We start from the raw sequence: 16,841 nt of genomic DNA, 5'->3' as shown, positions 1-16,841 counted from the left end.
ATGTGGATCCCTTCTTCCTTATCATCCAGACCCCCCAAGTTTCAGGGGAAATGGGGCACCAAAATGAATGTTCTCCTTTTGGCAGTTAACCTACAAAATTCCTCCTGAAAATCACAATTTTGGACAGAAGCCTCAAATTGGGGTAATCTGCCATGACTCCAACTGATGTCCTGGCACTCCGTTCGCATTCTCCAAAATTACAAAATAAAACAAAACAAAAACAAACCAACCCCAAACCTAGATCTGGTAAAAATGAGAAAAGTCTTTTGAGCAAAAGAAGTAAGGTATATAATTAATATAAATAGGGCTGAATTAGAAATGAAATTTGGGATTAGGAAAACTATAATCTACCCTCCTCTTTTTCCTTCCACCCTCCACCCTCACGCCCCAAAGCCTCAAACCGTGCAATCCTTATGCTGGCCTTGCCTAAATTCTTTTGCAAAAAACCAGAACACAAGCCTTATGGTGATGACATACGTATTAGACATATGTGCAAGTGTTCAGATCTGGTGGGGTTTAGAACAATTTTGCCTTAAGGGAGGCTGGCAAAGGCTGGCAGAGTTAATAAAATAGAGATAGCCGTTAAAAGCAATAATTCCTAACAGTTTTAAAAACTGAGAAACTTTATCAAAATCTGGAACACCTCCCTCCTCCTCCTCTATAGCAAAGTTACAAGTAAATGTAACTTTGTTCTTGACAATTTCCCCAGAATTTAATGAGACCACTTGAGATAAATAAGGACACTAGTGTATTCCCAAGCCTGCTTTGGAAAATAACAGCTGCAAAGACCAAGATATTAGAAATACATTAGTCTCTTAAGTGTCTTATTTTACTTCCTGGCCTGCAGTTGATGTACAGTAGGTGCTTGATAAGTGTTTGCTGAACGAATAGGAAGCCCTAAATATACAGTTCACTTTTTCTGATTCAATGTAGTATCATAGAGATAGGGGACATCTAGAGCAATGGTTCTCAAAGGCCAGTCCTCAGACCAGCATCGTGAAGTCACCCGAGAACTTGATAAAAATGCAAATCCCCCTCACCTCTGCTCTCCTCCAGATCGGAAACTGTGGAATAGGCTCAGTGATTCCGATACCCACTAAAGTTTGAGCACCATGTGTCCAAAAAGATCCTTTAACAAGGAGGTGGGGTTTTTTCCCCATAAATTTACATTTATTTATTTTTTATTTACTTATTTTTAAATTAATTAATTTTTAAATTTACATCCAAGTTAGTTAGCATATAGTGCAACAGTGATTTCAGGAGTAGATTCCTTAATGCCCCTTACCCAGTTAGCCCATCCCCCCTCCCACAACTCCTCCAGCAATCCTCTGTTTATTCTCTAAGAGTCTTTTATGTTTTGTCCCCCTCCCTGTTTTTATATTATTTTTTCTTCCCTGCCCTTATGTTCATCTGTTTTGTATCTTAAAGTCCTCATATGAGTGAAGTCATATGATATTTGTCTTTCTCTGACTGACTTATTTTGCTTAGCATAATACCCTCTAGTTCCATCCATGTAGTTGCAAATGACAAGATTTTGTTCTTTTTGATTGCTGAGTAATATTCCATTGTATATATATATATATACCATTCATTTATCCACTGATGGACATTTGGGCTCTTTCCATACTGTGGCTATTGTCAATAGCACTGCTATAAACATTGGGGTGCATGTGCCCCTTTGAAACAGCACACCTGTATCCAACAAGGTGGTGTTTTTTTCTACTTCCCTCGCCAACAGTAAGAATTTTATCTCTTTAATCCCTTTATTATCCCATCAAGAAAAGTCCTGAGACAGGTTTTACCAGTCTCACTAATGAGGGTTTACGTTGAATTCTGTGGCACCCAGGCAAGAAGAAAAGATGTCTCAGCCCAATGGGAGTTGAAAATGGCAGGGATTCAGAGCACCAGGGACTACACAAGAGAGGCCTCAAAGTCTCGTGCATGGCATTCTATGATTGGGCTAGATGCAGGCCAGCAAGGCCCAGTAGCCTTTTCTCTATGTAGGGTTTGGTTTCCATGTGCTTTCCTAATAGGGATCATGTTGCCTTTGAGACTCTGTTGTAGGAACACACTCTCTCTGTCAAATGGGTGATGTCTGAGCCCTTTACAGTCATAGTGCTTGCTGTTTGGCAATCTGCTTGTAACCCCTTCCAATAGGCAGGCAGTGTGAGGCAATTCTGACACGTGGATCTAAGGCTTTGTCTTGCCTGATACAGCGAATCTACTCAAAAAAAAAAAAAAAAAAAAAAAATCAAATTCAACTTCTACTATTGTAATAGGGTGGCCAACTCATCCCAGTTTACCTGGGTTTATCCTGGTGTTAGCAGTGAAAATTCACATCTTGGAAAACCCTTCAGTTCTAGGAAAACTGAGATGTTTGGTCAACCTGGGATTAAGAGTTCCAAGGGTTTGAGCCTCGCATCGGGCTCCATGCTGACAGTGTGGAGCCTGCTTGGGATCCTATCTCTACCTCTTTTTCTGCCCCTCTCCCACTCACACACACTCTCTCTCTCCCTCTCAAAATAAATAAATAAACTTAAAAAAAAAAAAAAAGAATTCCAAGGATAAAATAGAGCCCAAATTTGCCTTCTGATAGCTGAACCAATGCCAAAATTAACAAGAGTTAGTAATGAGCAGCAAGCAAGAATGAAAAATAACGAAGAAGATGGCATTAGACTGGATACAAGTGCGGGGTGGACAGGCCATGAAAGACATGAAATCAGATCACTAAACCTGACTTAGATACTCTCCAAGGGCTCTACCACTCTCCAGCATGGTGCAGTGCCAACTGTGTTCCCTTCAGGAGGCTGGTGCAATCCCACTTGCTCCTCCGCTCCTTCCAAAGGTGCCATGCTCCATCTTTAAGCCCCAGTGTAGTTAAAGTTACTCTCAGCAAGTGTAATGACTTTCTGACCTTCAAAAAGAAATATGGTGGTATCTGGCTGGCTTAGTTGATAGAGCATGGGACTCTTGATCTCGGGTTATGAGTCTGAGCCCTATGTTGGGGACAGAGATTACTTAATAAAAAAAAGTTAAAATAAACAAAAAATAGTAGTATTAACCCACGTCATCTGTCTCCTCCCCACCTACCATTCTCCTTGCTCTCCCAGCTCCCACCACATGGGCTTCTTTCTACTCCTCACCTATTCCCTGCATGCCGGGCCTTTGCCATAGGTACTCCCTTTGCCTGGAATGCTCTTCCTCCAAATACTGCATGGCTAATTAGCTCACCACTTTCAAGCTTTCTCAATAAAGCCCACCCAAACCACCCTATTTAAAAGCGCAACCACCCCCCAAACACTCCTCGTGCACTTTGGCCACTCCTAATCTCGCTAGCAGTGTTAACACCTGGCCCTTCTAACATCCCATACTACTGACTTTTGTATTATGCTTATTGTTTATTGTCATTTCCCTCTGCTGAAACATAGCACTGTGAGGACAGGATTTTTTTACTGCTGTTCCCTGATGTATCACACATGCCTAGGACAGTGCTAGTGATGTATGGGGTCTGTAGGCTGACTCCCTGCTACCTGTCCCAACAAGATTAGGAAAGAAATTAGAGTAAGAAATTTAGGAAAGTCTAGATAAATTTAATATTGACACAACATCCAAATATGTGACTGTTTATCTAGTAGGGTGCCTTTGAAAAACATGGGTTTGAACCGTGTGGGTCTACTTATACACGTTTTTTTTTTTTCCAATAAATATGTTGGAAAAAAATTTTTTTTTGAGATTTGCGACAATTTGAAAAAACTCTCAGATGAACTGCATGGTTTAGAAATACTGAAAAAAATTAAAATTTACGTACTGCTGTAAGAATACAGTATACAACATATACATGATATGTGTTAACCAACTGCTTATGTTATCAGTAAGGCTTCAGGTCAACAGTAGGCTATTAGTAAATTGTTGATGAATCAGGGGTGCCCGGGTGGCTCAGTCAGTAGAGTGTCTGACTTCAGCTCAGGTCATGATCTCATGGTTCATGGGTTCGAGCCCCATGTCGGGCTCTGGGTGACAGCTTAGAGCCTGGAGCCTGCTTCAGATTCTGTGTCTCCCTCTCTCTCTGTCCCTCCCATGCTCATTTTCTGTCTCTCTCTATCTCTCAAAAATGAATAAACATTAAAAAAAATTTTTTTTTAATTGTTGATAAATCAAAAGTTAGACATGGATTTTTTACTTCACAGAGCTCAGCACCTCTAACCCCTGCATTGTTGAAGGGTCAACTATAATTCATTTTTACTGTATTCATAAAAGTATCTGACTGTGCAAATTAGAAATTAAAACAACGGGGCGCTTAGGTGGCTCAGTCGGTTAAGTGTCTGACTTTGCTTCGGGTCACAATCTCATAGTTTGTGAGTTCGAGCCCCACATCAGGCTCTGTGCTGACAGCTCAGAGCCTGGAGCCTGCTTTGAATTCTGTGACTCCCTCTCTTTCTGTCCCTCCCCTGCTCATGCTCTCTCTCTCTTTCTCTCAAAAATAAGTAAACATTAAAAAAGTTTTTAACAACAAAAAAAAGGAAATTAAAATAATGAACCTCAAACTGGTCTTTTAAAACAATGTGAGGAGTCCTGGCACAGGACAGTTCTTGGCACTCAGTAAGTGTTAATAATTGTCGAGTAAATAAATGAATAAATAAATATAAGGACAAATGTCTAAAGAATACATTTTTAAACAGTAAAATCAGATGAGGTCTGTATATATGCCTATCAGTCTAATTAAATAATTTCACTCCTTGGATTAGTGGCAAAATGATTTGTATTATGCACTTCCTGTGCTTTCCTCTCCCATGTTTAGAATGAATCAGGCTCAAACAGACCAATTAAGCACACTTCCTAGACTCTCTGACAGGGGCGGAAGACAGCCTTTTTACAAGCCCCACATCTGTATACTTCTTTGCATGCCTGCCCTGAGCAGAGCTGGCCTGAGTAACTTTAGATTATTCCCTGCCTCCCTCCATCCCCCAACCCACCAGACCATTTCATAGAACAGTGAAGTTATTAGCACTCACTGCAGGTTAGAAGGCAAACTTGTTGGATGTTAGTGGGTTTTTTTTCTTACACTGAAAAGATCACCATATTCCCACTCAGTCTTTCAAAGAAACATGGGTTGAAATAGTGAGTAATTCAAGGCAAAAAATTAAATACAAAGGTATAACTTGCTAAAATGTCTCTTACCGAATATACTCTTGTTTCTGCAGCTGATAACCTTGAAAACATAAAACTGGAAAGCTTTTGTTCTTCAATCCATCTTTGCTGCCTTCTAAGGTCAAGGGGAATTTGATTTACGTAATGCATTTTCCTGCCTAAACCTTTCCTTCTCTCCCTACCCAAAACAACAGCAACAAAATGAAACAGCTTGGATCATTTTAACTTGTTCTCCCCGTATGCTATACCTATTTCGGGGTGACTAAGAGACATTTGCTTTGTTCTAGGATTATTGAAAACACATTTTAAAACTTTTCTCTGACTCATTCAAGAGCTTCATTACATTCTTGCTTCCATGATATTTCATCAGGGCTTTGGATGCTCAAGAATTTAGTCAGAGGATGTAGGCGAGGCTGTGAGGAGAGAACACAGAAATGAAAAGATACAACCCCAGAGAGTTTAAAATTTAGTAGACGAATGAAAATAATTATAATGTAAGGCAGGACGTGATAAGTACTACAAGAAAAGTCAAAGGGCACAGAAGATGGGAATCACTGGGGACTCAAGAATGGAGTGGACTGAATGTGAACAGGGAAGCAGGATAGTGGGGCAGAGGGATCAGCATGGGCATAGTCACGGAGGTGAGAAAGGATATACTAGGCAGGCTTGGAGAACAGAGAACAGTTTGGATATTCTGAAGCACAGACTGAGAAAGAGAGATCAGTGGAAGACAGAGCTTAGGAAAGGAAGATTAAGCCCATAATAGAGACAGCCTTGAGTATCACGCCAAGAAGTTTAGAGTTGATGCTGAAGCAGTGAGGAGCCATAGAGGAATAAGGAGAAAGGGAATGTCAAGATCAGGGTATGCTTTAGAAAAGCTCCTCAAGTATCTGTGATAAGAGAAGTTGAAGGAGGAAAAGAATGGAAGCAGGAAGAGTACTCAGGATGTTACTTAGAAGAGTGTAAGAAGTAATGGTGATGGTGGCAGACCCAAGAGAAAACCACCTAGATTGGAAGGAAAGCACAGTTGTGAGAGGAAAGTGTATATGAGCCATTTATAGCAAGTCAGATGTGTAGCTTATTAATAAGTTTGGCTTTGAGGATACTTTCCTAAAGACTGGGAAAGATGACTGTAATCCAACAAATCTCTTTAATAGTTAATTCCAAATATAACCTCTTCTTACTCCCTCTAAACTCCCACCAAAATTTAGGGCCTTACAATAAGAACTTTATTTCTCTACCCGTTTTTCATACTTATAGATTGATTTGCATTTATATAATATCAATAGCAATCATTACCACAGCAGCAGCGAAAACAATGTACCCTTACCATGAACCAGACACCACACTATACTCTTTACTTATACTATTAGGTCATTTAATCCTCAGTACAACCCCTCAGCTGTGAATGACTATTTCCCTCATTTTACATGTGTAAGTACTGAGATAAGGAGCTGTTTCATAACTTGACTAACACTACATGGGAGAAAAGAGATTAGAATCCAGGGAGGTCTCACTCCAGAATCTGTGCCTTTGGCTACTCAATCATACTTCAAATTTTTCTTTTTATGTGTATTTTCAAGTAGAATGCCAAAAGATAACAAAGATCAGATGGGACAAATAGAAAACAAATAGCAAAATGATAGACTCAAACCAAAATATATCAATTATCATGTTAAGTGTAAATGGTCTAAACAACCCAATTAAAAGGTAGAGATTGTTTGGATAGAGAAAAAGGCCAAGCAAATTCCTGCATAATGGATTCTGCTCCACCACACTGTCTTTTCCCTAAGTTTTCCTCTTTGTTTGCACTACTCCTACCCCTACCTCGTTATGGCTTTATTCCTAAATGCTATCTGGCTATGTGGGAACCCTGAATACTGTGGAGAAAATATTCTCTTTGACAGATTTATCATTTTCTGCATATCCATTTAAAAGGTTCTGCTATAGTACACTCGTCTTCTCTTGTCTCTTTCCAAGAGCTTAAGTTCCATATGGACTGAAGATCCTAACACATTTATTGTACATTTCCCACTTCATATTGTACCACTTTATCATTGGAAAACAGGCTAAGAAGAAATTTGGAGAGAACTGAGAATCTACTGCATACTTCAGAAAAATAGATGAGGTTGACATTAAGTGTAATGTCAGTATTTTAAGTTGAAAAGGTTTCTTTCTTTGGAATGATCCACACTGTTCTTAGTATCTTCTGGTTCATAAATGTTTCTTATCATCGTGCTTCTATTTTATCTTCCAGAAGTACTGATTATAGCCACACATAAGCCCCCAAACTTTCCCCATATTCTAAAGCAAAGTATTTAGAAAAGAGGCCATAAGTAGCTATTTCCCAAAGGAGAGTGGCAAGATGTGTGTATTCCTGCTGAAAGAATGGTAGTGTTGCCAAGACAGCAGAACTACTCTCTTAACCCATATGCTTTACCAAGCCCTAGATTTTGACCCAGAATGATCTGCTCCACTGAAAGCTGGTCAGTTGTTTATCCTTCCTTTGACAAAATGAAATTGTGAAGCAGTTTCCTAGTCTGAGGTTCTTAACAGATAAAGGGAAATAATAGCCTTTGATATTCATTTTCTTCTCTCAGAGAAGTAAACTTGAGTGGCATGAGAAGGCAGTAAATGGCTACCGTTAATCCAGCCTTTATGGCAGTGCAAACCTGAACTTTTTTGCTAACATTAGGTCATATTACTATCCGAGTCCTACCTTATAGACAGTCCCGCCTAAACAATGCATCAAAACGTACACAAGTGTGCAAAGGGTAGAAGCAGCATGCGATTCGAAATGTTCTTCTTACCAGGTTTTGCAGGGGCTCCCCTGGAAGGACTCAGTGCTGGGCGACCTGGGGCAGCATGGCATGTCCGAGAAGACAGCAAATCAGTCCCAGAAACGGAGTGCTTCAGAAAGACCCAGTAAGAGAAACATTAATCTTCTGATGAAGCGGCCTTAAGGACATAGTTTCCATTTAACTAAGGGACCTTTAACCCGGATGATATGAGGAAGGGCTAAGTATATTGGGGTCATGTTGTGAGTCGCCCCCGTGTTGCATTAGAATTGAGTGGAGGTCCTCCCCTTGGGGCAATTAGTAGCAGAGTCTCAGCACCTTTTGCTTAATTCATTTATTTCTTCCTCTGAACAAGTCAACCTAGCCCCCTCTTCAATTAATTATAGTCCAGAATATAAAAAACAGCTCTGTGCTGGTTTTCTCCTATACTTAATTTTTATCCCTAAGAAAGAAAAAAGAAAACCTATAGGAAGGTATTAATCTACTTAACATTTCTAAGTACATCATCCAAAGGATTTTGTTTTTTTAATCTTACATATGCTCAGCAGAGTTACTGGCAAAAACTGTACATTTTCTTCATTTCATCCTTTCAACATCAAATAGTAGGCAGCAAAAATTGGATCAGACTTCAAAGCCTGCTGTGGGCTCCAAGTCACAGAGAGACGCCTCCATTTCACATATTGAATTCGAGCAGGATATCAAAGTGCTACCAAAGAACCTCGGGTCCTTACTCAAAAAGAGGCTCTAACATCTGTAGAGAGTGGAGTGCACAGACAAATCACCTCAGGGAGCAGCTAGCATTTATTCTCAGCAGCAAATTTCCAGGCTTTTGATTCTCTCTTCACTGTACCTCCCTGTCTCTCTGCTGAACCAAAGTTCTTTAGCAAGCTGGGCTTTTGTCTCAAAGACTTCAAAATATCACTAACAGTTTCATGTTTGGATGACCTGACCACGCAGCCACAGACAGGCTTCACAACCACCAACTGGGACAAGTGTAAAAGATACACAGTCACTTAAGAGTCAAGGTATCCGGCTACCTTATTTGGATGTCCTGCAAAGACATCATACCCTTCTGGAGAACACTGGGCTTGTGGATGCCTAAAAATAAAAAAAGAAAAAGAATAATTTTTAAAAGGACTGAAATAATTTTTAAGAACTTACAGAGGACTGTTTTCCTCCAAAGATAGATCAGAACACATTCTAAGTTCCCATCGTTTCCCATTCTAGTCCTTGGTTAAAAGAACACCGTCAACTTAAGAAAATGCATTCTATTAGGCATTGCTGCTATATCCACAGTCAGCCTGAGGTCCTAAGACTGAAGAAGCTTGCCCTTGTTAAAGTTGTGTGATACAATTTAGTTTACTATTAGGCATTCCCAGACTCTACCAAGAAGCCAACAAAACTGATGCTAAGGTTATACTTCTCAGCCAGCACATTAATCACATTAATTGTGAAATAATTCAAAATAGAGTCTGTAGTCAAGTAAATATGGGAAATGCTGAATTGTACATAGTTAAGAGGCTTCCTTATTGCAGGAATGATCTTTTACAGTCATGGTATTCATTTATGGACTCCTAAGGCACAGGGGTTGGCGGGGAGGGCTGCAAAGTTTCTTAAACTAATTTGACCAAACAACTCAAAAAGTGATAAACTACTAGAGCGCCTGGGTGGCTCAGTCGGTTAAGCATCTGACTCTTGATTTCAGCTCTGGTCAGGGTCTCATAGCTCATGAGTTTGAGCCCCGTATTGGGCTCTGTGCTGACAGTATGGAGCCTGCTTGGGATTCTCTCTCTTTCCCTCTCTCTCTCTGTCCCTCCCTGACTTGTTCGCATGTGCTCTCTCTCAAAGTAAATAAATAAACTTAAAAAAGTGATAAACTACTAACATCTATTAAAATATTAATGTCTCATGGAGCAAAGTTTGGAAAAATCAATTGTGCTGTGTCTCCAATTTCTAGCAATTAAAACCCACTGTATAAAAGTGTGATAATAACTCACTGTTAAAATATGAGCCAGCCCTTGCAGTTGGACCCCAGCAGAGTGGAAAGCACAAATTAGGGGAAGGGAAATCTGGATTCTAACTCCTGCCTCAAGATCTCTGGGATTGCTCTCTCTCTCTTTCTCTCTCTCACAGACACTCCCTCCCTCACACACTCACACACTCAGATGCATACACATGACTGGGGAAACTTCTTTAGTATTCTATTTAGTATTCCAGTTTTCCTCATCTATAAAATGAAGTGATTGAGATAAACTATTCCTAAGGTCTCTTCTGGTTCTCTATTAAAAATCTTATTCCTTATTTAAACTGATAAATTCATTTTCTGGATTTTCTGTGAACAGTTCATGGATTTACCTTCTAAATGCATCTATAAATAGAGAATAAGCAATATCCCCATTTAAAAAATATCACATCAGTAGCTGGGGAGAGGGGACTATAATGATACACTGATTTGTGTATACATTTGTTTATCGTATGACTCCCACTATGGAACGTAAGTTCTAAGAAGGCAGGGATCAGATCTACTTTATTCTGTACTCTCTATCAGCACCTAACCTTAGTGGCTGGTATGTTGTAAGGGCTCAATAAATATTTGACAAGAATGAATAAAAGAATGACTAGGGGACCCCCAAAATATGGGCCATGAAGATCAGGTTAAAAATACCCTTAACATTAACATTAAATTAATGAGCTTTTATATAACATTTCATATTTTTAAAAATGCTTTTATGTATCTAATGAGAATCTTACAACAATTTGAGCTAAGTACTTTAACTGTCCCTATTACATAGATGAAGAAACTGTAGTTCAGAGAGGGTAAGGGATTTGGCCAGGGATCACGTGAATACCTGGCAGAGCTAAGACACTGACCACTGTTGGTCTGACTCCAAACCTCTGTCTTCCTCTGAAACTGGACACCCTCTGTGCCCTTTGGTTTCTATGCACCAGCCCAAGGAACTCATTCCTGTCAGCCTTGGCAAGGCCCATGGCTCTGGGAGGCCTAAAGGACAGATGGTCTCTGAAGTCCTCTAGGAGTCCTGGTAAGGTTTGGAGAAAATCTAAGGAGGAGAGTTTAGCTGTCACATTACTATGGGCACTCTAATTTCTGCCCTCCCTGCCCCAACATGGAAATGGAACCTCTTAAGAACTCCACTCACTTGCATGGCTTTCTAGGATCCAAAGCCAAGGACAGACATCTTACAACTCTCTGCAGAGGGTCAGTCCATCTGTGTGACCCCCTCTTCATTCAAGCCTTTGGAAGAATCTAAGGCAACTCAATATAATGTTTATATGTGTTACGTGGTTTTATAAAAGCGGAGGTGGAGACAGTAGTGCCTACAGGCAAATAGATTACAAAATCCCTGATTAAACAAATACTTGATTGAAGCAGGTTTCTTTCCTAAGAAGCTTTCTGGAAACTTTAACTTAATACTATGCACAATGAAACCCCACCAGGGGAAAAGAAGACACAGCATTTCCCAGATGTTATCTTAACAGTGTCGCCCATCTCCCAGTGAGTGTGTCGGAGACCTACCGGTTCTTTTAACATGCCTTAGGAAATACTAATCTGAGCCACCCTTGTTTGAAACAAATTCCAAAATGCCTTTAAAAAACAGTATAAGTAAGTTTTTTTTCAAAAGTCTAACTGCCTCAACTCCTTTTCAGCAATTTTATCAGATATGTTGTCATATGCCTCAAGGACTTTAGACTGGCAGTGAATGATAATGCTCCATAAGCTGTCATCCCCCAAATAAGGAAAAGCAAGATGGTAAAAAATAGCCAATGTTTACTGCATGCATACATGTCACCAGGCAGCTGTCAAAGAATGGATACATAGTTACATAAGGCTTCCAACAACCATGTGAATTTGGTTCTATTGTTTTATACTCATTTTACAGGTGAGGGAATCAAGGCTCAAGAAACTAATGACTTGGTTCATGTCATAACTAGTCCATAAATAGTGCACCAGAATTTGACAAAGTATAACATTGATTCACGATAAAAATCCTCAAATAAAGTAGGTGTAGAGGGAACATACCTCAACATAATAAGGGCCTATATGAAAAACACAAACAAACACAAACATCATCCTCAATGGGGAAAAACTGAGAGCCTTTCCTTTAAGGTCAGGAACAAGATAAGGATGTCCACTCTCACCACTTGTATTCAACATAGTACTGGAAGTCCTAGACACAACAGACAACAAAGAAATAAAAGGCATCCAAAACAGTAAGGAGGAAGTAAAACTTTCACTATTGTGGAGGTCATGATACTATACATAGAAAACCCGAAAGACTACCAAAAAACTATTAGAACTGATAAATGAATCCAGTAAAGTCACAATACACAAAATCAATGTAGAGAAATCTGTTGTATTTCTATACACAAATAATGAAGCAGCAGAAAGAAAAATTAAGAAAATAATCCCATTTATAATTGCACCCAAAATATTAAGATGCCTAGGAATAAACTTAAGCAATGAGGTGAAAGACCTATACTCTGAAAACTATAAAACACCAATGAAAGAAATTGCAGAGGACACAAAGAAATGGAAAGACATTCCATGCTCATGGACTGGAAGAACAAATACTGTTAAAGTGTCTATACAACCCAAATCAATCTATAGATTTAATGCAATTCCTATCAAAATACCAATGGCATTTTTCACAGAAGTAGAATATACAATTCTAAAATTTGCATGGAACCACAAAAGACCCCAAATAGTCAAAGCAATCTTGAAAGAGCAAAGCAAAGCTGGACACATCACAATTCTGGATTTCAAGTTATATTACAAAGTTGCAGCAATCAAAACAGTATGGTACTGGCATAAAAACAGACACATTGGTCAATGGAACAGAATAGAAAACCCAGAAATGAACCCACACCTATCTGGTCAATTAATCTTTGACAAAGCAGTAAAGAATATCCAATGGGAAAAGAACAGTTTCTTGAACAAATGGTGTTGGGAAAACTGGACACCAACATGCAAAATAAAGAAACTGTACCACTTTTTTACACCATACACAAAAATAAATTCAAAATGGATTAAAGACCTAAATGCAAGACCTGAAACCATTAAAATCCTAAAAGAGGACACAGGCAGTAACCTCTTTGGCATCGGGTGTTAGCAACTTTTTTCTACATGATGTGTCCTGAGGCAAGGGAGACAAAACCACAAATAAACTATTGGTACTACATCAAAATAAAAAGCTTCTGCACAGTGAAGTTAATAATCAATAAAACTAAAAGGCAACCTGTGGAATTAGAGAATATATTTGCAAACGACATATCTGATAAAGAGTACCCAAAATACATACTTATAAAATTCAACACCCAAAAAGCAAATAATCTCATTAAAAATGGACAGAAGACATGAACTGACATTTCTCCAAAGAAGATGACCAGATGGCCAACAGACACATGAAAAGATGTTCATCATCACTTAATGCAAATCAAAACTCCAATGAGAGAATAACCTCACACCTGTCAGAATAGCTAAAATAAAAAACACAAGAAACAGCAAGTGTTGGAGAGGATGTGGAAAAAAAGGAGCCCTCTTGCACTGTTGGGAAAAATGCAAATTGGTGCAGCCACTGTGGAAAACAGTATGGAGGTTCGCCAAAAAGTTAAAAACAGAATTACCCTAAGATCCATCAGTTGTACTCCTGGGTATTTACCCAAAGAATACAAAAACACTAATTCAAAGGGATATATTCACCTATGTTTATTTATCTATTTTTTATTTATTTTTTTAATATATGAAACTTATTGTCAAATTGGTTTCCATACAACACCCAGTGCTCATCCCAAAAGATGCCCTCTTCAATACCCATCACCCACCCTCCCGTCCCTCCCACCCCCCATCAACCCTCAGTTTGTTCTCAGTTTTTAAGAGTCTCTTATGCTTTGTATTCACCTATGTTTAGAGCAACATTATTTATAATAGCCAAGATATGGAAGCAGCCCATCAACAGATGAATGGATAAAGATGTGGTATATATATCTATAATGGAATATTATTCAGCCATAAAAAAGAATGAAATCTTGCCACCTGCAATGACAGAGATGCAGCTACAGAGTATAATGCTAAGCAAAATAAGTCAGTCAGAAAAAGACAAACACCATATGCCATATGATTTCACTCATATGTGGAATTTAAGAAACAAAATAAATGAGCAAAGGGGAGGAACAAAACAGAGGGAGAGAGAGACAAACTAAGAAACAGACTCTTAATTAGAACAAACTGATGATTACCAGAGGGGAAGGTGGGTGTAGGATTGAGTTAAATAGATAATGGGGATTAAGGAGGGCACTTTTCATGATGAGAACAGGGTGATGTATGTAATTGTTGAATCACTATATTGTACACCTGAAACTAATACAACATTGTATATTAACTAACTATAATTAAAATAAAAACTTAAAAAAACAAGGCAGCACAAAACCTGCTGACATAGAAAAGGAAACTTCAACAGGAAATTATTGATTTAGGCAAGGATTGTCAATTGCTCATAAAACCTTCAGACAAATGGTTGATAGTGAACAGGACATTCATATGGTGCCAAAGCACTGCCACACAGAGTCCTTCTTTCAGGTCACAAGGCGAGCAAGGTTTAACAGAACACTGGAGAAATCACAAGGTCACCATCTTAATCCAGTGCCAGTCTTAGCACCACTAGCCAAGACAACATTGTCTTGTGATGTGAGGCAATATGATGAATTCAACATCATCCATGACATTTATATTTTTTGTTTCATCTCACTTGAATGTAATCAAAGCTTTAAATCTAACTTACAGTTTACCTAGAATGCAGGATATAGAGGGACAAGATAAGACCACGAAGAATCAAGCAAACAAATACAGAAAGTGAGCTATAATTTTATGAGATAATTAGCTTCAATTTCTTAAAAAGTGTCATGAGAAAGTGAGGATTATGTATTAAATGAGATTTAGGGACATAACAACTCAATGCAAGGTAATGACCTAAATTGGACCCTGGCTTGTACAAAAAGGTGTAAAGGACATTCTTAGGACAACTGGGAAATTTTGACTATGAATTGGTATTAGATGATATTAAGGAATTATTAATTTTTATTATTTTATTTTATTTTTTTAAGTAGGCTCCATGCCCATGTGCATCTTGAATTCACAACCTGAAGGATGAGAGTCACATGCTCTATTGACTGAGCCAGCCAGGCACCCCAGGAATTATTCATTTTTAAAGTGTGATATTATTGGGTGCCTGGGTGGCTCAGTCAGTTAAGCATCTGACTTCAGTTCAGGTCACGATCTCACAGTTTGTGAGTTTGAGCCCCGCATCGGGCTCTGGGCTGATGGTTCAGAGCCTGGAGCCTGCTTCGGATTCTGTGTCTCCCCCTCTCTCCGCCCCTCCCCACTCATGCTCTGTCTCTCTGTCTCAAATAATAAACATAAAAACTGTAGGAATATTTAAAAATACAATAGTGTCCTCAGCCTCTATTAGGAATCACATGCGAAATGGCAGTAAATAGGAAGCAGTTGTCTGTCTACATTCAATTCCTTACATATTCCAAGGGCTCTTTGAGCCTCTCTGAAGCCATGACTGAAGTCTTAAGCAGATTGCCTCCAGGGCTCAGCAGCTCCGCTGGCTTTTCTGCAGTCAGTTCACTCAGCTGTGGGTTCTAGGAGTCACAGAAAATCTCACGCCTCAGGGACAGCGCTTCCGCTGGGCATCTGCCCTGAGAAAGCCCCCAAAATGAAACTCACATCTAATTCTTTCTTAAACTCTCATCCCAGTGTGACTGGATGAGAGGCCGGGTGCAGGGTGGCCCCCGAGTGCATGGCTGCTGAGAACGCCCCAGCATTTTTCTTCTACAGCAAAGATCCATGGGGCCAGCTGGCTTTGTCATGCTGGGTTGGCAGCACTAGGTGAAGTCACCGCACTCCAAAACTGGGTCTCAGCTTTAACAGGCTCCAAAATTGAGTTTGCCAGTTCACTGAGGGGTGATGACTTTTTCAGAGTGGAGTTGTGAACCAAACTCACAAGAGTCATAGTTGAAAAGTAGAATGAATGCCAGTGTGTGGTTTTCCAGTGAGTAGTATAATTTGGACTATATACTCTAGTTGGTTGATACACTCTGGAGATTGATTTATGCATTATAATTAAAGGAAGCCATGTGCTCCATGTGAACGTTGAGGATCTGATCCATCAATCTGGTCTGGCAACTGGCCTTTTCCTACTTTAGGGTTAGGGTAACTTTTCTTGGATGGGAACAGAGACACAGTGGTTACCCTCTGACTCTCCGTTTTATAAACTTCATTTAAATTTCTTTTTGCAGTTTTTATTAGCTCTGATAAAATTTGCAGGATTATGTCTTATCTTTTATCAATTGTAATTTAGAATGGCTTGTAGACAAAACTGAGAAACTCATTAGTCGTTCACACTTGAAAGTATATTCTAATTTCAAAACAGGATAGGTTGCAGCTAATTCATTGTCGGTTGATTTGTTAGCTTCCTGCTGTCTGAGTAGTTCTCATTGTAAATTCGTGTGTCTTCTGTGGTAGCCCTGGGAGAAAGGCTAATCAGCATAACGAAGCAAATTTGCTCCTGTTTCTTTGATAGCTCTGAAAAAAAAAATCTGTTGTACATGGAGCTCTTAATAAGAAGAGGTCAATCTCTTGTTCCCAAGAAGCACCAGCCAATCCACCCTGCAAAAGATATGCTCAGACCAAGATATTTTAACATAGTAGGATCCCCATGAATCTTGGGGATTTCAGATAAGTCATAAGATAAATAAGTCATACAACTTTCCTTATGGAAATTACCATGAAGGGTAATAGAAAACATAAACATCTTTGCAAATGGTTTTGATAAGTTCAAGGCTAGGTACATAAAGACATTTTTTAAAAAATGA

General features: G+C 39.2%; 1 protein-coding gene across 6 annotated transcripts in view; it reads right to left on the bottom strand.

Annotated features, from left to right (window-relative positions):
* Positions 1–16,841, bottom strand: part of MYO3B (myosin IIIB) — a 490,117-nt gene that overhangs the window by 82,470 nt on the left and 390,806 nt on the right. For 5 of the 6 annotated variants that reach the window (XM_045480150.1, XM_045480152.1, XM_045480151.1 and 2 more), the window contains 2 exons: positions 8,984–9,044; positions 7,959–8,058 (listed from right to left, as the gene is read on the bottom strand). The exons of the other annotated variant lie outside the window; for it this stretch is intronic. In XM_045480150.1, coding sequence (XP_045336106.1) covers positions 7,959–8,058; positions 8,984–9,044 — 161 coding nt within the window. The remainder of the gene's footprint in view (positions 1–7,958; positions 8,059–8,983; positions 9,045–16,841) is intronic. 6 annotated transcript variants of the gene reach the window in all.

This window comes from Leopardus geoffroyi, chromosome C1, assembly GCF_018350155.1.
Source record: "Leopardus geoffroyi isolate Oge1 chromosome C1, O.geoffroyi_Oge1_pat1.0, whole genome shotgun sequence".
Classification (NCBI taxonomy): Eukaryota; Metazoa; Chordata; class Mammalia; order Carnivora; family Felidae; genus Leopardus; species Leopardus geoffroyi.
Note: the sequence above shows the minus strand (reverse complement) of the source record. Positions and strands in the feature narration are given on the sequence as shown.